Below are 24,326 nucleotides of genomic sequence, written 5' to 3' on the forward strand. Positions count from 1 at the left end.
TTGGTGACAAACCCCCAGTGTGTGAGCAGGACAAGATGGTTCTCAGTCTCTGGATATAAGATTAATCTTTACTGACTGCAGCAGAGATCTCGGGAACATCACACTTGTATCCGGAAAGTTTCCATTCTAAGAAGATTTATCTTTATCTACAGAAGACGCTGTGACTGAGTTTTCGCTGTATAATGGTCCAGTTCTGTATTCATTATTCTGCAATTTCAGGACTCAAATCTCTGAGCATTTTCTGGAAAGCGTTCTTAGTTATTAATGTTTTTTTACAGCAAAATAATGAGTGCAGCTCTGAAGTATAATCACTGACTAAAATCTCCTCCTCGCTTCTCAGGTGTCACAAGTCTCCGATCACACAGCCATTATAATTATGCCTCTCATTATTCTTCTGCCATTGTGTATAATCACATTGATCGATCAGATCACCAGATCACCAGGTGCTGTAACCAATTACATCAGGCTCCGTCCTTGATCACCAAGCCCTGTAATCATTGCCATCAGGCGGATCACCAGATCACTGAGCCATGTAATCACTGTGATTAGGCGCATCACCAGACCACTGAGCAGTGTAATCATTATGATTAGTCATATCTCTAAATCACCAAGCCATGTAATCAGCGTGATCAATCACATCTCCAGATCACTGAGCCCCATATTCACTGAGATCAGTGTCTTCTCCTGATGATTGAGTCCTATAATCCATGTGATCACTCGCGTTTCCTGATTACTGAGCCCTGTAAACCTTGCAATCAGTCACATCTTCAGATCACTGAGCCCTGTAATCAGTACGCCCAGCCTGGTCACCGAGCCATGTAATCAGTGCGATCAGTCTCAACTCTTGATCACTGAGCCGTGTAATCAGTGCGATCAGCCTCAACTCCTGATTACTGAGCCCTGTAAACCTTACAATCAGTCACATCTTCAGATCACTGAGCCCTGTAATCAGTACGCCCAGCCTCGTCTCCTGATCACCGAGCCATGTAATCAGTGCGATCAGTGTCAACTCTTGATCACTGAGCCCTGTAATCAGTGCGATCAGCCTCAACTCCTGATCACTGAGCCCTGTAATACATGCGATCAGTCACCTGTGCAGATCACCAGGAGCCATGCAATCAGTACGATCAGTCTCGTCTCCTGATCACTGAGCCATGTAATCAGTACAATCAGTCTCATCTCCTGATCACTGAGTCATGTAATCAGAGCAATTAGTGCCGTCTCCTGATCACTGAGCCCTATAATCAGTGCAGTTGGTCCCGTCTCCTGATCACTGAGCCATGTAATCAGTGCGATCTTATTCCTGTGATAGTAGATAATATAACAGGACTATCCAGGGTTGTTTATATCGTGTCACCACGGAGACACATAGATCAGTGGATAACCGGCTGCATACACAAATGTGAGGAGACTTTTCACTGTTTCTACAGTTACTTCCCTTTCTTGGTACTTGTAGTACAGCAGAAGAAAGCCCTGAATGCGGAGGCGGACTTGTCATCTGTCACCTATTAATCCAACACTTTTTAAGAATAACTCAACCAAAATGAGTCTTATACTGAACCCTGGAGAAGGGAGTGGTTTTTGGTTGTTGTATGTTTATCCTCGTCTCGTTAAGCCCAGAATCGTACTTATATTTTGGGTAGAGTCGGCCTTTAGGGGCTGGAAAAAACTTTATACTCAGACAATAAACTATGACTTATGGGATGAAGTGATGAGATGATTCATTACAGCCTGGTCCTAATTACTGTATTCTCTGGAATCAGGGGACACACGACGAAGATCGAGCGGCCGGGAGGAAGAAGATGAGGAACTGCAGAGGCGGCGACAACTCCAGGAAGAACAATTAATGAAGGTGAGAACCAGTCTGATATGGCCAGCTCCACCAGAAAACCTCCCCTGTAAATGGTACAGTCTGGGCTCCACCAGAAAACCTCCCCTGTAAATGGTACAGTCTGGGCTCCACCAGAAAACCTCCCCTGTAAATGGTACAGTCTGGGCTCCACCAGAAAACCTCCCCTGTAAATGGTACAGTCTGGGCTCGACAGTGCAACATCCCCCTGTAAATGGTACAGTCTGGGCTCGACAGTGCAACATCTCCCTGTAAATGGTACAGTCTGGGTTTTACAGTGCAACATCCCCCTGTAAATGGTACAGTCTGGGATCTAAATTGTAACATTCCCCCTGTAAATGGTACAGTCTGGGCTCTACAGTGCAACATCCCCCTATAAATGGTACAGTCTGAGCTCTACATTGTAACATCCCCCTGTAAATGGTACAGTCTGGGATCTAGGTTTGTAACTTTCCCCTGTAAATGGTACAGTGTGGGCTCTAGATTGTAATATTCCCCTGTAAATGGTACAGTCTGGGCTTTACAGTCTAACATCCCCCTGTAAATGGTACAGTCCGAGCTCTAAATTGTAACATCCCCCTGTAAATGGTGCAGTCTGGGCTCTACATTGTAACATCCCCCTGTAAATGGTACAGTCTGGGCTCTACATAGTAACATCCCCCTGTAACTGGTACAGTCTGGGCTCTACATTGTAACATCCCCCTGTAAATGGTACAGTCTGGGCTCTACATTGTAACATCCCCCTGTAAATGGTAGTCTGAGCTCTACAGCCTAGCATCCCTCTGTAAATGGTACAGTCTGGGCTCTACAGTGCAACATCCCCCTGTAAATGGTACAGTCTGGGCTCTACAGTCTAACATCCCCTGTAAATGGTACAGTCTGGGCTCTACATTGTAACATCCCCCTGTAAATGGTACAGTCTGGGCTATACATTGTAACATCCCCCTGTAAATGATACCGTCTGTGTAATAATTATAGGGGATAACTCAGGAGACTCTTTGCGTGGAACAAGACAACTACAGGACACAGTTTTATAAGTGGTAAAGTCTATATTATCACACGGTGATTCAAACAGGTGCAGAGAGAAACTCAAGTCCACAACACTTGGTGCAAATAATAAACGCAGCTTAGCAGTCTATAGGAAACTTCAGAGGAATCAAGCAGAAAGTCTATGAAGCACAGTCATTCTTGAGGATACTTGACACGAATAAATCCTTGTCTTAGTCCAGACACAGATAGATATGCTATAAGGCAGTTCAAATCATATCTTAGCTCAACCAGGGAGGCCTGGTTAATAGTCTCAGGTTATTGCAAGGCAGCAACAGCTTACATGTCCAGCAAGTGCAGATGGAAGTAAACACGAGCAGCAGATGATTACTGGAAACTGGTGTATGCAGCAGGAACTCAGAGCAGAGTAGCAGGATCACCACACAGGTTCACAGGAGCAGGTATATAGCCAGGGAGTAATCAGAGGTCAGGAGCTGGATGCAAGGCAGAATACTCTAGCACAGACTGAAGGCTGGGGTGGAGTTTTATAGCAGGAACACACAGTGCACATGAGACCAAAGACGCCATCTTGGAAAAGGGCAGTAATGCACAAAAGGTAAAAAATGTTCAGAGTCCTGACATTACTCCCTCCTTAGAAGCGGCCTCAGGACGATCCTGGACCTGGTTTCTCAGGGAATCTCTGATGAAAACGAGAAATCTTCTGTTGGGCATTGATGTTTTCCACAGGTTCCCAAGAGTCTTCCTCAGGGGGATATCCCTGCCATCTTATCAGATATTGGAGCCGATTCCTGCCAATCCTGGAATCAATAATTTCCTCCACCACAAATTGTTCTTGCCCATCAATCACCACAGGCTGCGGAGGTGGCACAACACATCCCTGGAAGGTATTAGGAGATACAGGCTTTAGTAAAGATACATGAAAAACTGGGTGTACCTTCATAGTCCTAGGCAGCTTTAGCTGGCAGGCCACAGAGCTCACAATACCGTTGATCTTGAAAGGGCCAATGAATTTCTGTCCACGTTTTTGTGAAGGAACGTTTAACTTCAGATTCTTAGTTGCTAACCACACGGAATCTCCTACCTTGAACATGGGTGCAGGTTTACGGAATCTATCAGCAGATCTCTTATAACGTTCTTGAGCTGTGGTCAGGGATTCCTTCAGAACCTCCATATTTGCCTCTTCGCAGTCAGCCTTTCCTCCACTGCCGGAACCGGAGAATTAATTGGAGACCTAGGTAAAATACACAGATGATAACCCAGATTGGCAAAGAAAGGAGTAAATTTAGTGGCTAACGGCAACAACTCCAACCAATCATCCTGGAGATGGCTGACATAGCATCTTAGAGATTGTTCCAGCGTCTGGTTGGTACGCTCAGTCTGACCATTTGTCTGGGGATGGTAAGCAGAAGAGAGACAGACATTAATATTGAGTGCAGAGCAAAACCCCTTCCAGAATCTTGAAGTGAACTGTACTCCACGGTCAGAGATAATCTCATCCGGAACCCCGTGCAACCGAAAGACATTCTGTATAACCAAGTTCACTGTATCTTTAGCTGAGGGGAGGCCGGTGCATGGAACAAAATGAGCAGCTTTAGTCAGGCGATCAACTACCACCATGATTGTATTCATGCCCCCCGATGTAGGCAGCTCCACAATAAAGTCCATTGATATAGACCCCCAAGGGCGGGACGGAACAGGTAATGGTTGTAGAAGACCCGTAGGTGCCACATGAGGAGTCTTGTAACGGGCACATACCTCGCAAGAGAGAACATAGTCCTTGGTATCCTTCAGGCAAGTTGGCCACCAGAAGAATCGGCTCAGGAACTCTTGTGTTTTCTGTACCCCCCTGTGACCAGCCAACTTGGAGTCATGTACCAACTTGAGGATCTGCAGACGGACGACCTCCGGGACGTAGATACGTCGATCTCTGAACCACATGCCACCCTTAAAGACAAGATTAATATCCACAGGTGGGTTGGCCAGAAATACATCACCTACATAGGCCTCCCTGCACTCCTTCCACAAGTCCTGATCGTGGATAACTCCGATGAAATTGGCATCAGATATAATGGTCTTGGACGGGGCTCCAGGTATGTAATCCGCAGCATGGATTCGGGATAAAGCATCAGCCTTCCCATTACGAGAACCTGGACGGTACGAGATAACAAAGTTAAATTGATTTAAAAATAAGTTCCAACGAGCCTGACGAAGAGAAAGACATCTAGCGGATCTAAGGAACTCTAGATTGCGATGGTCAGTTAGCCCTATGATCTGTTGTGCAGCTCCTTGCAGATGATGCCTCCATTCTTTGAAAGCCGCAATAATAGCCAGCAATTCCTTGTCTCCCACGTCGTAATTCTTCTCTGCTGAGGTTAGTCTACGGGAAAAGAAAGCACAAGGATGTAGCAGACCCTTCTCTCCAGTTCTTTGGGAGAGAATAGCCCCCAAAGCATTATCAGAAGTGTCCACCTCCACAATGAATGAAAGTGTTGGATCTGGGTGTATCAACAGCGGTGCTGATGTGAAACAGATCTTAAGCCGATCAAAAGCTTCTTGAGCCTGTGATGACCACTTAAAGGACTTTTCCTTCTTTGTCAAGGAAGTAATGGGACAGACAATATCAGAAAAATTTCGAATGAAACGTCTGTAGAAATTTGCAAAACCAATAAAACGTTGGACCTCCTTAACGTTCTTGGGTACCGGCCAGTCAAGGATAGCCTGAATCTTACCAGATTCCATGTTCAGCCCCTGGGGAGAGATGATATAACTTAAGAACTGTATCTCAGAACGATGGACCTCACATTTCTCCGGCTTAATATACAGATGGTTCTCTTTCAGACGTCTTAAAACAGTTTTGACATGTTCTTCATGTTCCTGTAGAGAGTCAGAAAAGATTAGTATATCGTCCAAATAGATCACTACAAACTGGTCCAACAAATCTCTGAAAATGTCATTAGCAAGGTGTTGAAATGTTGCAGGGGCATTACAAAGCCCGAAGGGCATTACAAGAGATTCAAAGTGTCCATACCGGCATCTGAATGCTGTCTTCCACTCATCCCCTGGACGAATACGCACCAAATTATAAGCCCCACGAAGATCCAGTTTAGAGAACACCTTAGCATGGCGGACTCTTTTCAGTAATTTGGGAATCAGAGGCAAAGGGTTACTGTTTCGTACGGTTACCTTATTGAGTTCTCGATAGTCAACACAGGGTCTCAGGGTCCCATCCTTCTTTACAAAAAAATATAGGTGCCCCTGCTGGTGAGGAAGAAGGACGTATGAAGCCTTTGGCCAGATTTTCAGCAATATACTCCTTTAAGGCTTGAAGCTCAGGTGCCGCCAAAGGGTATACGTTACCAAAAGGAATATCTGCCCCAGAAAGCAGCTCAATGGGACAGTCATAATGCCTGTGTGGAGGAAGCTGATCTTCATTCTTCTTGTCACAGATGTCAGAGAACTCTTTATAAGCTGGAGGTAAAGAAAATACCTGTACATGTGGTTCCGTAGTCGTGGACTCAGGGACAGCTTCTGTTAACGCTGAGTTGCTCCTTGTTGGGACGATAATCTCCTTGGTCTCCCAGTTGATAATTGGGTTCTGAGAACGCAACCAAGGAATGCCTAAAATCACAGGAAAATGAGGAGAAGAAATTAGCAAGAAAGAAAGTTGCTCCTGATGATTAGGCTCTAACAAAATTTCAAGGGGTACGGTCTCCTGATCCACAGGCCCAGAGATTAAAGGTGACCCATCCACTGTTTCCATGGTAATTGGAGAGGCTCTTTGCTGAATTTTAATACCATGTTCCTTGGCAAATGCGATATCCATGAAATTGCCACCTGCACCATAGTCAATCATAGCTGCACTGGAAATCCACTGTCCTGAACACAGGATCTTAATAGGGAGAGAACAGTGAGAGTTCTTCTCCTTCAGCTCCTTGGGGGGTGAAGTCATAGAAAGTGAATGGAATACAGCGTTTAAAGGCAGGCTACATTCAGAGATGTCAGATTCATCATCACAGTTGTCATACTCCCCTACTGCTGCTAGCACCTTGTTAGGCCGTCTAGGACACTTAGGACAATTGATCAAGAAGTGGTCAGACTGGCCGCAGTAGAAACATAGACTTTCACGAAGGCGATGCTCCCGGCCCTCATTGATCTCGCGCCTCTGAACGGAATAAATTTGCATGGGCACCTCCTCCACCTCCCGAGAGGTTTTACCTGCAGGCTCTTTGGAAGGAAGGGAAAAGTTAGAAACACTCAGTAAGGCGAATGTCTATGCGCACACAATGCTGTATAAATGTCTCTAGCTCTTGTGGTGACTCAGAGCGAGCTAGTTCATCTTTTACAATACTAGACAGACCCCTTTTAAAAATAGGCAATTGTGCATAACTGTTCCAATTGGTATCTACCGCCAATCTCCTGAATTCAGTGGCATACTCAATAACAGAACGTTTAGCCTGGCGTAAAGACAACAAAGCAGATTCTGCGGTTGCACGGCGATTAGGATCATCAAACATTAATGCCATAGCGGCCAAGAAATCATCCAAGTCATTTAACCGTGGGTCACGAGAGACTCAATCATCGGATTCGCCGAGGCGAGCGCTCGTGAGGTCAGTAGCATTATTACACACAATACTTTGGATCTATCAGTAGGAAAACAGTCAGCATGCACATCAAAATATAGCATACATTGATTCACAAAGCCACGAAATTTGTCGCGATCACCATTAAATCTGAATGGGGGCAACTTAGGTGGGCTAGCTGGTGGTGGTTGCCCAGAGGGTAAAGTCACTTGTGCAGCTATTTGCATGCTTATGTCCTGAAAAGCGCATCCATACTGGGACTCTATGCCAGCAAGTTTGTTTTCCTGGGCTGCCATGCGGTTGCTCAAGTCTTGCAAAGTTTGTCCAAACACTTGTTGATTGTGTTCAAAGCTTCCAAACTTCTTTTGCAGACCTTCCACATCTTTCTGCAGTGATCTAATTATGGAAAACACCTGCTCTAATCTGCTTTCTGCAGTCATTGTTCCAGCAGTCTCTTTTTTTTTTATGGCTAGAGTATCCTGTAATAATTATAGGGGATAACTCAGGAGACTCTATGCGTGGAACAAGACAACTACAGGACACAGTTTTATAAGTGGTAAAGTCTATATTATCACACGGTGATTCAAACAGGTGCAGAGAGAAACTCAAGTCCACAACACTCGGTGCAAATAATAAACGCAGCTTAGCAGTCAATAGGAAACTTCAAAGGTAGATGCAAACAAACAGAAAGTCTATGAAGCACAGTTATTCTTGAGGATACTTGACACGAATAGATCCTTGTCTTAGTCCAGACACAGATAGATATACTTATTAGGCAGTTCAAATCATATCTTAGCTCAACCAGGGAGGCCTGGGTAATAGTCCCGGGTTATTGCAAGGCAGCAACAGCTTACATGTCCAGCAAATGCAGGTGGAAGTAAACACTAGCAGCAGATGAAGGAGTATTACTGGAACTTGTGTATGCAGCAGGAACTCAGAGCAGAGTAGCAAGATCTCCACACAGGTTCACAGGAGCAGGTGTATAGCCAGGGAGTAATCAGAGGTCAGGAGCTGGATGCAAGGCAGAATACTCTAGCACAGACTGAAGGCTGGGGTGGAGTTTTATAGCAGGAAGACACAGTGCACATGAGACCAAAGACGCCATCTTGGAAAAGGGCAGTAATGCACAAAAGGTAAAAAATGTTCAGAGTCCTGACAGTCTGGGCTCTACATTGTAACATCCCCCTGTAAATGGTACAGTCTGGGCTCTACATTGTAACATCCCCCTGTAAATGGTACAGTCTGGGCTATACATTGTAACATCCCCCTGTAAATGATACCGTCTGGGCTCTACATTGTAACATCCCCCTGTAAATGGTACAGTCTGGGCTCTACAGTCTAACATCCCCCTGTAAATGGTACAGTCTGGGCTCTACATTGTAACATCCCCCTGTAAATGGTACAGTCCGGGCTCTACATTGTAAAATCCCCCTGTAAATGGTACCATCTGGGCTCTACAGTTCTAACATCCCCCCTGTAAATGGTACCATCTGGGCTCTAGATTGTAACATCCCCCTGTAAATGGTACAGTCTGGGCTCTACAGTCTAACATCCCCCTGTAAATGGTACAGTCTGGGCTCTACATTGTAACATCCCCCTGTAAATAGTACAGTCTGGGCTCTACATTGTAACATCCCTCTGTAAATGGTACAGTCTGGGCTCTACAGTTCTAACATCCCCCTGTAAATGATACAGTCTGGGATCTAAATTGTAAAATCCCCCTGTTAATGGTACAGTCTGGGCTCTAGATTGTAACATCCCTCTGTAAATGGTACAGTCTGGGCTCTACATTGTAACATCCCCCTGTAAATGATACAGTCTGGGATCTAAATTGTAAAATCCCCCTGTTAATGGTACAGTCTGGGCTCTAGATTGTAACATCCCCCTGTAAATGGTACAGTCTGGGCTCTACAGTTCTAACATCCCTCTGTAAATGGTACAGTCTGGGATCTAAATTGTAAAATCCCCCTGTTAATGGTACAGTCCGGGTGCTACAGTGTTAGGCTACTTTTACACTTGCGTTGTTGGCTGCACGTCGCAATGCGTCGTTATGTAGAAAAAACGCATCCTGCAAATTTGCCCGCAGGATGCTTTTTTTCTCCATACACTTGCATTAGCGACGCATTGCCACACGTTGCATCCGTCGTGCGGCGGATGCGTCGTGTTTTGGCGGACCGTCGGCACAAAAAAACATTCCATGTAATGTTTTTTTGTGCGTCGTGTCCGCCATTTTCGACCGCGCATGCGCGGCCGAAGCTCCGCCCCCTCCTCCCCGGAACTCACAATGGGCAGCGGATGCGTCGTAAGACTGCTTCAGCTGCCCACGTTGTGATTAATTAACACACTGTCCGTCGGTACGTTGGGCCGGCGGTTTGCGACGGCCCGTACCGATGGACTAGTGTGAAAGTAGCCTAACAGTTTAGGCTCTGACACCCATTTCTCCATATTGGCGAATAGTTGTCAGGCTTTTTGCAACATTTTACACAGACCTGTGGGAGCAGGAAGGGTTGTCATGGGGGCAGATTCCTTCTTGTTACATGCAGCCTGTAGGGCACATTTGGATGGGAAGATTCAGATTAATCATCCACGATTTTGGCGATTCCTAACTGATTGTAGGGGACGGAGGAGCGAGGCGTCAGTGATCTCCACGTTTCTCTGTTTTCTCTTTAGCTGAATTCGGGCCTTGGTCAGCTGATCCTGAAAGAGGAGAAGGAAAGTCGGGAGAGGCCGCAGTCCGCCAGCAAATACGACTCCGCGCTCCTGTCCTGTAAGTAACCTAGAGTGCATGAGTCCTGCTGTAAGGGGCATATATACTGCGGCCACAGTAAGGGGCTGGGGAGGCAGAGGCACAATATCAGTATATCCCCCCAATAATCAGTATACGGGAGGCAGAGGTACAATACCAGTATATCCCCCAATAATCAGTATACGGGAGGCAGAGGCACAATATCAGTATATCCCCCCAATAATCAGTATACGGGAGGCAGAGGTACAATACCAGTATATCCCCCCAATAATCAGTATACGGGAGGCAGAGGCACAATATCAGTATATCCCCTCAATAATCAGTATACGGGAGGCAGAGGTACAATACCAGTATATCCCCCCAATAATCAGTATACGGGAGGCAGAGGTACAATACCAGTATATCCCCCCAATAATCAGTATACGGGAGGCAGAGGCACAATATCAGTATATCCCCCCAATAATCAGTATACGGGAGGCAGAGGTACAATACCAGTATATCCCCCCAATAATCAGTATACGGGAGGCAGAGGCACAATATCAGTATATCCCCCCAATAATCAGTATACGGGAGGTCAGAGGCACAATATCAGTATATCCCCCCAATAATCAGTATACGGGAGGCAGAGGTACAATACCAGTATATCCCCCCAATAATCAGTATACGGGAGGTCAGAGGCACAATATCAGTATATCCCCCCAATAATCAGTATACGGGAGGCAGAGGTACAATACCAGTATATCCCCCCAATAATCAGTATACGGGAGGCAGAGGCACAATATCAGTATATCCCCCCAATAATCAGTATACGGGAGGTCAGAGGCACAATATCAGTATATCCCCCCAATAATCAGTATACGGGAGGCCAGAGGCACAATATCAGTATATCCCCCCAATAATCAGTATACGGGAGGCAGAGGCACAATATCAGTATATCCCCTCCAGTAATCAGTATACGGGAGGCCAGAGGCACAATATCAGTATATCCCCCCCCAATAATCAGTATACGGGAGGCCAGAGGCACAATATCCGTATATCCCCCCCAGTAATCAGTACACGGGAGGCCAAAGGCACAATATCAGTATATCCCCCCAATAATCAGTATACGGGAGGCCAGAGGCACAATATCAGTATATCCCCCCAATAATCAGTATACGGGAGGCCAGAGGCACAATATCAGTATATCCCCCAATAATCAGTATACGGGAGGCCAGAGGCGCAATATCAGTATATCCCCCGAGTAATCAGTATACGGGAGGCCAGAGGCACAATATCAGTATATCCCCCCCCCCAATAATCAGTATACGGGAGACAGAGGCCCAAACCCCCCCCCCCACTAATCAGTACATGGGAGGCCAGAGGCCCAGCCCACCTCAGTAATCCGTATATGGGGAGGTGGTACGTATTGAGCGTTAGAATATAACAGAGGTCTGAGGCTTTGCAGGGGTTGGGGTTTTGCAGGGGTTGGGGTTTTGCAGGGGTTGAGGCTTTGCCGGGGTTGAGGCTTTGCCGGGGTTGAGGCTTTGCAGGGGTTGGGGTTTTGCAGGAGTTGAGGCTTCACAGGGGTTGGGGTTTTGCAGGGGTTGAGGCTTTGCCGGGGTTGAGGCTTTGCCGGGGTTGAGGCTTTGCAGGGGTTGAGGCTTTGCAGGGGTTGAGGCTTTGCAGGGGTTGAGGCTTTGCAGGGGTTGGGGTTTTGCAGGGGTTGAGGCTTTGCCGGGGTTGAGGCTTTGCCGGGGTTGAGGCTTTGCCGGGGTTGAGGCTTTGCAGGGGTTGGGGTTTGCAGGGGTTGAGGCTTTGCAGGGGTTGGGGTTTTGCAGGGGTTGAGGTTTTGCAGGGGTTGAGGCTTTGCAGGGTTGAGGCTTTGCAGGGGTTGAGGTTTTGCAGGGGTTGAGGCTTTGCAGGGGTTGAGGCTTTGCAGGGGTTGAGGCTTTGCAGGGGTTGAGGCTTTGCAGGGGTTGAGGCTTTGCAGGGGTTGAGGTTTTGCAGGGGTTGAGGCTTTGCAGGGGTTGGGGTTTTGCAGGGGTTGAGGCTTTGCCGGGGTTGAGGCTTTGCCGGGGTTGAGGCTTTGCCGGGGTTGAGGCTTTGCAGGGGTTGGGGTTTGCAGGGGTTGAGGCTTTGCAGGGGTTGGGGTTTTGCAGGGGTTGGGGTTTTGCAGGGGTTGAGGCTTTGCCGGGGTTGAGGTTTTCCAGGGGTTGGGGTTTTGCTGGGGTTGAGGCTTTGCCAGGGTTGAGGTTTTCCAGGGGTTGGGGTTTTGCAGGGGTTGAGGCTTTGCAGGGGTTGAGGCTTTGCAGGGGTTGGGGTTTGCAGGGGTTGAGGCTTTGCAGGGGTTGGGGTTTTGCAGGGGTTGGGGTTTTGCAGGGGTTGAGGCTTTGCCGGGGTTGAGGTTTTCCAGGGGTTGGGGTTTTGCTGGGGTTGAGGCTTTGCCAGGGTTGAGGTTTTCCAGGGGTTGGGGTTTTGCAGGGGTTGAGGCTTTGCAGGGGTTGAGGCTTTGCAGGGGTTGAGGCTTCGCAGGGGTTGAGGCTTTGCCGGGGTTGAGGCTTTGCAGGGGTTGGGGTTTTGCCGGGGTTGAGGCGCGCAGAACTTCAGACCTCGCTGCTGTCACTTGTGGGATCTATTTCTGATGCAGTGAAATGTTCTCATCTTTTCAGCTCTTCGTTCTGATGCATCTAAGACGTCTTCACTCCCGGGATACGGACGGAACGGCCTTCATCGGGTGGGGATCACCTCAACATTTTGTTATTTCCATGGTCAAGTACAAGAGCTTACAATCTACGGGGGATCAGGGCGAGGCGGAGCCGAGAACGCTGGATTAATGTCTCGCTGTCGCCAAACTATTTCCATGATAATCTGTCCACCGGGGGGCAGTTACGTTGGAGTCTATGGATTAATTACTTCTCTATAACCTCTAATTGGCGGCAATGTCTTGTGCTGACCATGATAAAAGATTCATATTCTCATGGGGAGAATAGTGAAATGTCTTCCCCCAGCAGATCCTCCGCAGGCCCCCAGTAGGTCTCCCCGCAGGCCCCCAATAGGTCTCCCAGTAGGCCCCCAGCAGTTCCTCAGCAGGCCCCCCAGTAGATCTCCCAGCAGATCCTCAGCAGGCCCCCCCCAGAAGATCTCCCAGCAGGCCCCCCAGTATATCTCCAGATAGGCTCCCAGTAGGTCTCTCGGCAGGCCCCCAGTAGGTTTGTCAGGTCTCACAGCAAGTCACCAGTAGGACCCCAATAGACCCTTAGCAGGACCCCAGTAGGCCCCTATCAGGCCTCCGTCACCCCCAAAGCCTTGGAGCTTTTATTTAGCAGCAATCTGCTGATCTTTACAACCTTGTTATAACCCAAGTCCTAAGTACCGGGTGGAGTTCGGTCATCAGTGTGGAGCTTAAAGGACCTCTGTCAGCACTGAATGACTTTTCAAACCAAGCACAGGCGCTCGGAGCCAATCATCTAAGTCAACTTCCACCTTCTTGGTTTCCATCTATCTCTGCCTTTCTATGGATCCATGAAGCCACAGCTGTCAATCAAAGAAGACGGGGCGGGGGGGGGGGTTGCAGGGGAAAAAGCAGGTGTGAAGGTGTAATACGTAAATGATCGGACGGCGTGATGCCCGAGCAGCGGTGCTGGGATTGTGCAGTCATTCTGTGCTGACAGAGGCCCTTTAAATGTAAAGGTTGAATCTTCTGCATAATGATCAAGTGCTGGATTTCCGATTCTCTGGAACGTCTGCTGCTGCGGCGCTGCATTTCCTAGTATGGTGGTTTATGCTCTTTTTCTCCCTTGCAGCCGATGTCCACGGATTTCGTCCAGTACGACAGTTATGCAGACGTCAGCGTCGGGATCCGAGGTGAGATAGTAATCATATAATAATGTGCATCGCACTGACGGGTCGTGCGCCCTCCGCTCACCTCTGTCTCCTCTCTCCTTGCAGATTATCAGGTAGGTGTCTCGGTGTGTGGCGCCTGCTGCTGTAAGTCTCCTTATGCTCCTGTTATTGCCACAGCTCCACGCTGCCCTCTGTGGTGAGAGATGGTATTGAGTCACACGTACAGATAGAAGCCGTGTAGATTGTGCGTTCTCTCTGTTTCCATCTTTGTGATATTAGTATAGTGATAGTTTAGTTGTGGTGTGTAGTGTAGCACTGGTGCCTTATGTGTACTGGTGTATAGTGTGTCTGATGGGGCATAATCTGTGTTTACGTGTGCATTGTGTGTTTTGTTTGTGAAATGTGTGTGTGCACGTGCTGGTGCATTGTGTGTGTATGTGTGCATCATGCATTGTGTATGTACACTGGCGCATTATGTGCGCTGGTGCATTGTGTGTGTACACTGGCGCATTGTGTGTGTACACTGGCACATTATGTGCGCTTGTGCATTGTGTGTGTACACTGGCGCATTGTGTGTGTACACTGGCACATTATGTGCGCTGGTGCATTGTGTGTGTACACTGGCACATTGTGTGTGTACACTGGCACATTATGTGTGCTGCTGCATTGTGTGTGTACACTGGCGCATTATGTGTGCTGGTGCATTGTGTGTGTACACTGGCACATTATGTGCGCTGGTGCATTGTGTGTGTACACTGGGGCATTGTGTGTGTACACTGGCGCATTATGTGCGCTGGTGCTTTGTGCATGTTCTGGTGTATTGTGTGTATGTGGTGGTGCTTTGTGTGTGTTCTGGTGTATTGTATGAGTGCATTCTGGTACGGACAACTTATGATTACTGTGACAGTCATGCAATGCTTGGCTCTTCCTGTGGGGGCACTGCAGGAAACAGTTGCAACCAAGTTCCTTCCCAGGATTACAGCTGGTTGCTGCGGACACCGTGTTAGACGCATCACCCTGGTCCAGTCTAAGAAATTAAGATTCTGGAATCCTGGCGGCCAAAGCGGTTGTCACACAGATCTCCAGGAATCACATACAACTAAGAAATCTGGAGAACTTTACTCCATGATCTTTATTTATCTGTCATGTATAGCAGAGCTGTGCTCCTTGTCCCATGGTATAAAGCACTGCTGTGCAGGAGTTCAGCGCTCCTTGTCCCATGGTATATAGCACTGCTGTGCAGGAGTCCAGCGCTCCTTGTCCCATGGTATAAAGCACTGCTGTGCAGGAGCCCAGCGCTCCTTGTCCCATGGTATAAAGCACTGCTGAGCAGGAGTCCAGCGCTCCTTGTCCCATGGTATAAAGCACTGTTGTGCAGGAGTCCAGCGCTCCTTGTCCCATGGTATATAGCACTGCTGTGCAGGAGTCCAGCGCTCCTTGTCCCATGGTATATAGCGCTGCTGTGCAGGAGCCCAGCGCTCCTTGTCCCATGGTATAAAGCACTGCTGAGCAGGAATCCAGCACTCCTTGTCCCATGGTATAAAGCACTGTTGTGCAGGAGTCCAGCGCTCCTTGTCCCATGGTATATAGCACTGCTGTGCAGGAGTTCAGCGCTCCTTGTCCCATGGTATAAAGCACAGCTGAGCAGGAGTCCTGTGCTCCTTGTCCCATGGTTTAAACCACTGCTGTGCAGTAGTCCAGCACTCCTTGTCCCTCGGTATATAGCACTGCTGTGCAGGAGTTTAGTGCTCCTTGTCCCTCGGTATAAAGCACTGCTGTGCAGGAGTCCAGCGCTCCTTGTCCCATGGTATAAAGCACTGCTGTGCAGGAGTCCAGCGCTCCTTGTCCCATGGTATAAAGCACTGCTGTGCAGGAGTCCAGCGCTCCTTGTCCCATGGTATAAAGCACTGCTGTGCAGGAGCCCAGCGCTCCTTGTCCCATGGTATAAAGCACTGCTGTGCAGGAGTCCAGCGCTCCTTGTCCCATGGTATAGAGCGCTGCTGTGCAGGAGTCTAGTGCCCCTTGTCCCTCGGTATAAATCACTGCTGTGCTGTTTAGTGCTCCTTGTCCCTCGGTATAAAGCACTGCTGTGCAGGAGGCCAGCGCTGCCTTCACTGTCTTACTTGGCCCTCTGTCCTGTCCTGTGCGCTGCTCCAGTCGCCTCGGTGCTGCAGAGTCCTGAGAACAGATCCGGGGAGTAAGAACATTTCAGCTTTATTTTTGGTACCAATGAACGGCAGCAAATTGTCCTGTCTGTTGTAAAACAATGAAGCCAAGATGAGGTTGATGGCTGACCTGCTGCAGTTCTCCATCGTCACCAGCAGGTGGCAGTGTGGGGGGCAATGGATAAAGTAGTGTGGCCCCCATTATGGTCAGATGTGGCCCTGAGCTGTAACGCCACCTCCCTGCCTAATCCCTGTCCTTGTGCCTAGACCCGCGTGGGCTCATCCTCTTAGCTGCATGTGTGACGTGTCCTGGATGTCGTGTGCAGGTTCCCTCCCGGCTTTCTGTGTAACTAGTGCTTCTCTAAATGTTTTTCCACATAGTCACTACCAGATGGCCATGTTCCCGTCATGAGAATGGATAGGGGAGTGTCAATGCCTAACATGCTGGAGCCTAAGGCAAGTGTGCATGTACCAGATGGGGGGTCTGCACGGGGGCACAGCACCTTGGTGGAGGATGGTTCCCTTGACTTGGGCTTTCTGGGTACCGATCATTATGGGCTTCTCTATTGGGGCAGGTCGGGTGGATGTCCTAAATCGGAAATCTTCACTTTGGGGGTCCTACAATCTACCTATCGGTCCCACCGGCCGCCATTGTGCTTTATAATGGAGACTCGCCATGGTTTGCACTCTCGTATGCTACCCTCTATACGTTGCGAGGGTGGTCTATTAGGTGGGTCTCCCGATGGGTCCTTGCGTCCCTCGCTGACACTTCTGTTTGCTTCTTTCTAGATTTACTCATACGAGATGCTGTTGGTAACAAACCGAGGCCGCAACAAGATGCTGAGAGACGTGGACAGGACCAGACTCGAGGTAACGGGCATGGCCGTCCACATATAATGCAGCCATCAGCGCCATCTCCTTACTGAGCTCCACGGCAAGGACCAAGCCTGGTCACCGATGGTGGAGCTGGGGTGTGCGGGATGACGCCTCTAGACAGGTCGTGACCCCTAGACGTCCATATTGGATTGTTATTCCAGGAAGGGAGGACGTCATGGGAGGATCTCCATCATCTGAAAGTCATCATCACAAACTCTATTGCCCAATCATATGAGCGGCGTCCAGGAGAGACCGAAACCCTGGACCGTGACCCCGAATCTGCTGCCATTAACACTTTCCTGACCAGAATGTGTGCTATACATAGAGAACATTTCAGGGCACAATTCATCATTTGCAGTTTGTTTTTTAAGTCACTTTTCTTTCTTGTGAAATTCATTGACTTTTTTTTTACACCCGATTCTTCAAGAAAAATTACCTAAAGTCACAAAATGGTTTTTATTTTCTAATTTTTCTTGTTAGATCAAAAAGTTGCTTGTTCATCAAAAATATTGCAAAAATTTCAGACGTACATAAAATCACACGTGGACAAAATCTGCGCAAACTTTAAAAAAGTCACAAACTTAAAAAAAAAACTGCACCAACAATGGGCAACACATAAAATAGACTTTAAAAATGGCGCAAATTATACGAACAATAAGACACAAATGTAAAATAGGCGAAAAACACCAGATAAAAAAGTGACTCGGGCTCTTCATTTGTGAGATCTGCCCCTCTGTCCGCCCTTCTGTCACGGCCTCGGCTTCACAGATTGGACGAGTATGGTGACCATTCTCCGCTGCCCCCACATCACTGCGTCTCTAAGCGACGTACCACACTGGGGTCCGGGAGCGGCGGTCTGTCCTCCAGCAGGTCCTGCGGCCAGACACTTCTGGACCCTGCGGCGGGGGGATTATGTGATAGGGCGGGGATAATATGTATCATGTTATTGATTCTAGCTTCTCCCTTTATACGGGTTCCTCAGGGTCCCCTGGTTTCCCTCCCTGGGGGTCCCCTGGTTTCCCTCCCTGGGGGTCCCCTGGTTTCCCTCCCTGGGGGATCCCCGGTTTCCCTCCCTGGGGGATCCCCGGTTTCCCTCCCTGGGGGTCCCCCGGTTTCCCTCCCTGGGGGTCCCCCGGTTTCCCTCCCTGGGGGTCCCCCGGTTTCCCTCCCTGGGGGTCCCATGGTTTCCCTCCCTGGGGGTCCCCGATTTCCCTCCCTGGTCTTTGTGTTTCGTGTCTGCTGATTCTCGCCACGTTCTAATATAAGCACTCATGTCTGCCATCGCGCCTTCCTAAGGAAATACTGCTATATTTGAGCGTCATCATAGATTCCACCGTCCCGGATGTAGCGGGACTGGCCCAATTTGAGGGGGCTGCCCCGAGAGATCAGGGCCGTGTTCCCATGTTCTCTTACTCTGTGTGATGACTTCTTTCTGGCGATTCTTAGACAGTGTCCACATGTAGGGTAAATGCTGCGTTTTTTCTGCAGCTGTTTTTTTTTTTTTTTGCACATAACTTCTGCTGTTTCACAATCCAAGCATAGCGGATGTGATTTCATGAGAATTGCGCCCCCTGTGGTCTAAAGACGTCACTGAACTGTGCGGTTGAGTGATTTTTTTACTCTTGTCTTCTATGTGGAGCTTAAATAAAACGCAGGTAAAGAACTGCCAATACTTTATTAAGTGCAGAAATAAAGCATTTCTGTAACATAAAGAGCACACATGACCCGTCAGGGTAAGGTAGTGTCGCTCCCGGGATGTCGCACGTTTGTGGGCCTCATGGTTTTTCCATCTTTCTGTATAAGTTGGGAGGTTTGCGCTGAAGCTGACACCCCGCTGCATCCGACGCTGTCAGGGTGAGCACCAAACGTGGCCATTTAACCCCCTAGACCCCAGTATAAAGTACAATGTGTCACACAAAAGCAGTCTCCGGATCACTGGGATCCTGGGAGTCTCCAGAGTTATTGGTGCATAAAGTGACACATGGGGTTGGTCACTAAGGAGTTAAACTCCCCATCTTCTAATATGGGATGAAGTCCAATGATGGGCACCCAGCGCCCCCCACGTGGCACCACTGAGGGCCGCTCTCTCCTGGATCTGCTCTTAGGGGTCAGTGTCTGTTACTATAGCGATGAGGACAGGACAAGAAGCCACAGATTTGGGATGTTCGTGTCATGTGACTAACGCTGCGTTTCCCCTTCTCTCTCACCAGCGCCATTTGGCACCTGAAGTTTTTCACGATCTTTTTAAAATGACGATCCAAGAATTTGACAAGTTGCCTCTGTGGAGACGCAATGATCTGAAGAAGCGGGCCCGGCTGTTCTGAGCGGCTGCCGTCACCGGCGTTCTAGGAAGCAATCCAATACTGCGCCCCCTTGTGGCGGGGCGGTGCTAGTGCTCAGGGCGGTGGTGTGGAAGCTCCACCGCTGATTTTTGGTGTGCCATTGGACTATGAAGAGCGAGCTGAATGCAACTGCCTGGCAATGTCTGCCTCCCGGGTCCCAATGTAGGAGGGGTGCGCGAGCCGCCTGCGTGATTCGTATGTTGTGTGTAAGGGAATATAAGGATGGCGCCCGTGTGGCTCCGCCGGGCTCCTCTGATTAGGCTTTGATAGGTTCTTGTGCCAGGAGCCGGCATCGCGCTATAACCACATTCCCTAGAACGGCTTGGACTGTCCCGAAATTGGATTTTAGCTGAATTCCCGCCGGTCCCCTATTTCTGCTCGGCAGCGCGGGGGCAGAGTCAGTCTCCTGGAGTGGTCACCTCACTCACTTATTTAGGAATCGTGCACTCCCACATGGCGCTATATCAGGCCTGTGCCGTATTTATTAACCATTGCTTTACTTTCTCTTTGTTTCGGGCATTCCACTGCTTCATATAGGACACAAGACCCCGATGTCCCCCTCTCAGGGCCTATAGATACTGCTGTGCGGAGGCTGGAGCAATAGTAACTTTGTTTCCATAGCGATTAATGAACATTGTATCAATCCTCCGGTGACATTGTATCCATCCCCTGGTTAGTCTCTATAAATGAGCTTGTTAGGGGCCCCTGGTGGTGCGGTCTCTGGATGTGGAGGGTCACCCTGCTTGGCCCCTGCTTCTGCCTTGGTGAGACGGTTGGTTTCTCTTGTAGCTTCTGGTTGGAGAGCGGCTCTTGAGGTTCAGGTTTTCTCTTGACATTTATCATCCTCGGCACCTACGTGTCCCCCACACACATAGACAATCGGGGAGGACTGGATCGGACAGGGAGGTGACCTGCTGAGATCCAACATGACGCCGCTTATCTCTGATCATTAACCATTTAGGATGTAACTGGATTTCACAGATCACGTGTATTACAGGATGAACGTATGAACATGTGTGTATGAACCCACCTCCCCATCCCCACGCCATAGCTGCAGGAGCCCCCCAAATCCTGCAGTGGTGCTCTCCTGTAGGGCTGATCCGTCAGTATTGAAACCCTCATGTATATCTGTACAATCCTCAATAAAGCAAATACTACAGAAACCTCCGGCCTGGTGTAATATGTGTAATATATGTGTGCGAGTCTATCTCCTATATATATATGTGCAGCTGGTCTAACCTGGGCATCTCCTGTATATAATTATATATGTGCAGCTGGTCTAACCTGGGCATCTCCTGTATATAATTATATGTGTACAGCTGGTATAACCTGGGCATCTCCTGTATATAATTATATATGTACAGCCGGTATAACCTGGGCATCTCCTGTATATAATTATATATGTACAGTTGGTATAACCTGGGCATCTCCTGTATATAATTATATATGTACAGCTGGTATAACCTGGGCATCTCCTGTATATAATTATATATGTACAGCTGGTATAACCTGGGCATCTCCTGTATATAATTATATATGTACAGCCGGTATAACCTGGACATCTCCTGTATATAATTATATATGTGCAGCTGGTCTAACCTGGGCATCTCCTGTATATAATTATATGTGTACAGCTGGTATAACCTGGGCATCTCCTGTATATAATTATATATGTACAGCTGGTATAACCTGGGCATCTCCTGTATATAATTATATATGTACAGTTGGTATAACCTGGGCATCTCCTGTATATAATTATATATGTACAGCTGGTATAACCTGGGCATCTCCTGTATATAATTATATATGTACAGCTGGTATAACCTGGGCATCTCCTGTATATAATTATATATGTACAGCCGGTATAACCTGGACATCTCCTGTATATAATTATATATGTACAGCTGGTATAACCTGAGTATCTCCTGTATATAATTATATATGTACAGCTGGTATAACCTGGGCATCTCCTGTATATAATTATATATGTACAGCTGGTATAACCTGGGCATCTCCTGTATATAATTATATATGTACAGCTGGTATAACCTGGGCATCTCCTATATATATATGTGCAGCTGGTCTAACCTGGGCATCTCCTGTATATAATTATATATGTGCAGCTGGTCTAACCTGGGCACCTCCTGTATATAATTATATATGTACAGCTAGTATAACCTGGGCATCTCCTGTATAGAATTATATATGTACAGCTGGTATAACCTGGGCATCTCCTGTATATAATTATATATGTACAGCTGGTATAACCTGGGCATCTCCTGTATATAATTATATATGTACAGCTGGCATAACCTGGGCATCTCCTGTATATAATTATATATGTACAGTTGGTATAACCTGGGCATCTCCTGTATATAATTATATATGTGCAGCTGGTCTAACCTGGGCATCTCCTGTATATAATTATATGTGTACAGCCGGTATAACCTGGGCATCTCCTGTATATAATTATATGTGTACAGCTGGTATAACCTGGGCATCTCCTGTATATAATTATATATGTACAGTTGGTATAACCTGGGCATCTCCTGTATATAATTATATGTGTACAGCACGTATAACCTGGGTATCTCCTGTATATAATTATATGTGTACAGCTGGTATAACCTGGGCATCTCCTGTATATAATTATATATGTGCAGCTGGTCTAACCTGGGCATCTCCTGTATATAATTATATATGTGCAGCTGGTCTAACCTGGGCATCTCCTGTATATAATTATATGTGTACAGCCGGTATAACCTGGGCATCTCCTGTATATAATTATATGTGTACAGCTGGTATAACCTGGGCATCTCCTGTATATAATTATATATGTACAGTTGGTATAACCTGGGCATCTCCTGTATATAATTATATGTGTACAGCACGTATAACCTGGGTATCTCCTGTATATAATTATATGTGTACAGCTGGTATAACCTGGGCATCTCCTATATATAATTATATATGTACAGCTGGTATAACCTGGGCATCTACTGTATATAATTATATGTGTACAGCTGGTATAACCTGGGCATCTCCTGTATATAATTATATATGTACAGTTGGTATAACCTGGGCATCTCCTGTATATAATTATATATGTACAGCACGTATAACCTGGGCATCTCCTGTATATAATTATATGTGTACAGCTGGTATAACCTGGGTATCTCCTGTATATAATTATATGTGTACAGCTGGTATAACCTGGGCATCTCCTGTATATAATTATATATGTACAGCTGGTATAACCTGGGCATCTCCTGTATATAATTATATATGTACAGTTGGTATAACCTGGGCATCTCCTGTATATAATTATATATGTACAGCACGTATAACCTGGGCATCTCCTGTATATAATTATATGTGTACAGCTGGTATAACCTGGGCATCTCCTGTATATAATTATATATGTACAGCTGGTATAACCTGGGCATCTCCTGTATATAATTATATGTGTACAGCTGGTATAACCTGGGCATCTCCTGTATATAATTATATATGTACAGTTGGTATAACCTGGGCATCTCCTGTATATAATTATATGTGTACAGCACGTATAACCTGGGTATCTCCTGTATATAATTATATATGTGCAGCCGGTATAACCTGGGCATCTCCTGTATATGCAGCGCCCCAGAGTCCTGGTCGTTGCAGTAACGTCGCTCTGCCACTAAGGGGAGTGATGTTACGTCTGATTGCACTAAAGGAGTTCACCTGACCAGGTATCACAGTCACACATTACACTTCACACTCCGGCCACCAGGGGGAGCAAAGGGTTCTATGTATTAGGCCACTCCTCACACTCTGGTAAAACTGGGGGCTGGATAGGAAGTTAGTCAGAAGCTGACTGGGTTTTGCCCAGGTAACATCTAGTGAGAGGGGAGCGTTACTTGGGAAGATTCAGGGGGGTCCCTGTCAGGGGTGGGATCCTGGCAGTGGCCTAGCGAACAGGACAGATCGTTACGGAGCCGCGCCTGCACCTCATTGTGGCGGCATCTTAAGAAAGGACACGAAGCGAAGTATATTGTGGAGAAGTGAGAAACGAGATCACAGCACAAAGGCGATAGAACCAGTAGGAGTCGTGCCCCGAGATCGGCAACATCCTTCTGAGGCGCGAAGCCAGTGGCCGGAACGCCGAGGAAGTATTGGGCTCTAAGCATTACTTCAAACCAACGGCAGGACAGTTAATTATAGGTTGGCTGTCTCACCTAAATCACCTAATGAAGACAACGGAGGCAATTGTGGGAGAGGGGCGTCTCTAGGGTCCCTATAAAATAACTCCAGGCCTACCCCGTCATACGGGTGCGTCCTATCCATATCATCTGGTGGACGGAGAGAAAGAACAGAAACATACACGACAGTTGTGAGGACTATCCCGTGGTGCTCAGCAGGGAAGTACTACAACACCCAGGCGCTGGTAGGAAGGCTACTGATTTCCACCTGCAAAGCGAACTCTGGATGTGCCTTCGGACCGGCCGGTCTCAGCCAGCCCTGTTAGCAGTGCTCTGGATTGTGGATGCCGAAGCCTTCAGTAAAGAGGTAAAGAGACTGCAACCCTGTGTCCTCGTTATTTCATCGCACCACCACCTTTAATTGGACGCCCCTTAGCAGGGTCACGGACCGTGTCAGGCCACCGTGACAACCCCAAGACCGAGACAGAGAGGCCCGGTACCGAGTACCCCGCAGCCCTGCGTCTGGGGGCGCTCCATATATAATTATATATGTGCAGCTGGTATAACCTGGGCATCTCCTGTATATAATTATATATGTGCAGCTGGTATAACCTGGGCATCTCCTGTATATAATTATATATGTACAGCTGGTATAACCTGGGCATCTCCTGTATATAATTATATATGTGCAGCTGGTATAACCTGGGCATCTCCTGTATATAATTATATATGTGCAGCTGGTATAACCTGGGCA

General features: G+C 47.6%; 1 protein-coding gene across 13 annotated transcripts in view; it reads left to right on the forward strand.

The window, feature by feature from the left end:
- Window positions 1-20,551, forward strand: part of ABLIM1 (actin binding LIM protein 1) — a 333,708-nt gene extending 313,157 nt beyond the window's left edge. For 7 of the 13 annotated variants that reach the window (XM_077257935.1, XM_077257934.1, XM_077257933.1 and 4 more), the window contains 4 exons: window positions 1,764-1,852; window positions 10,108-10,204; window positions 12,832-12,896; window positions 13,966-14,096. In XM_077257935.1, the coding sequence (XP_077114050.1) occupies window positions 1,764-1,852; window positions 10,108-10,204; window positions 12,832-12,896; window positions 13,966-14,046 (332 nt within the window). In that variant the 3' untranslated portion in view covers window positions 14,047-14,096. The other 6 variants (XM_077257941.1, XM_077257940.1, XM_077257944.1 and 3 more) reach the window with 1 other exon arrangement.
- The last annotated feature ends 3,775 nt before the right edge of the window (window positions 20,552-24,326 follow it).

Source organism: Ranitomeya variabilis, chromosome 4 (genome assembly GCF_051348905.1).
Source record: "Ranitomeya variabilis isolate aRanVar5 chromosome 4, aRanVar5.hap1, whole genome shotgun sequence".
NCBI lineage: Eukaryota > Metazoa > Chordata > Amphibia > Anura > Dendrobatidae > Ranitomeya > Ranitomeya variabilis.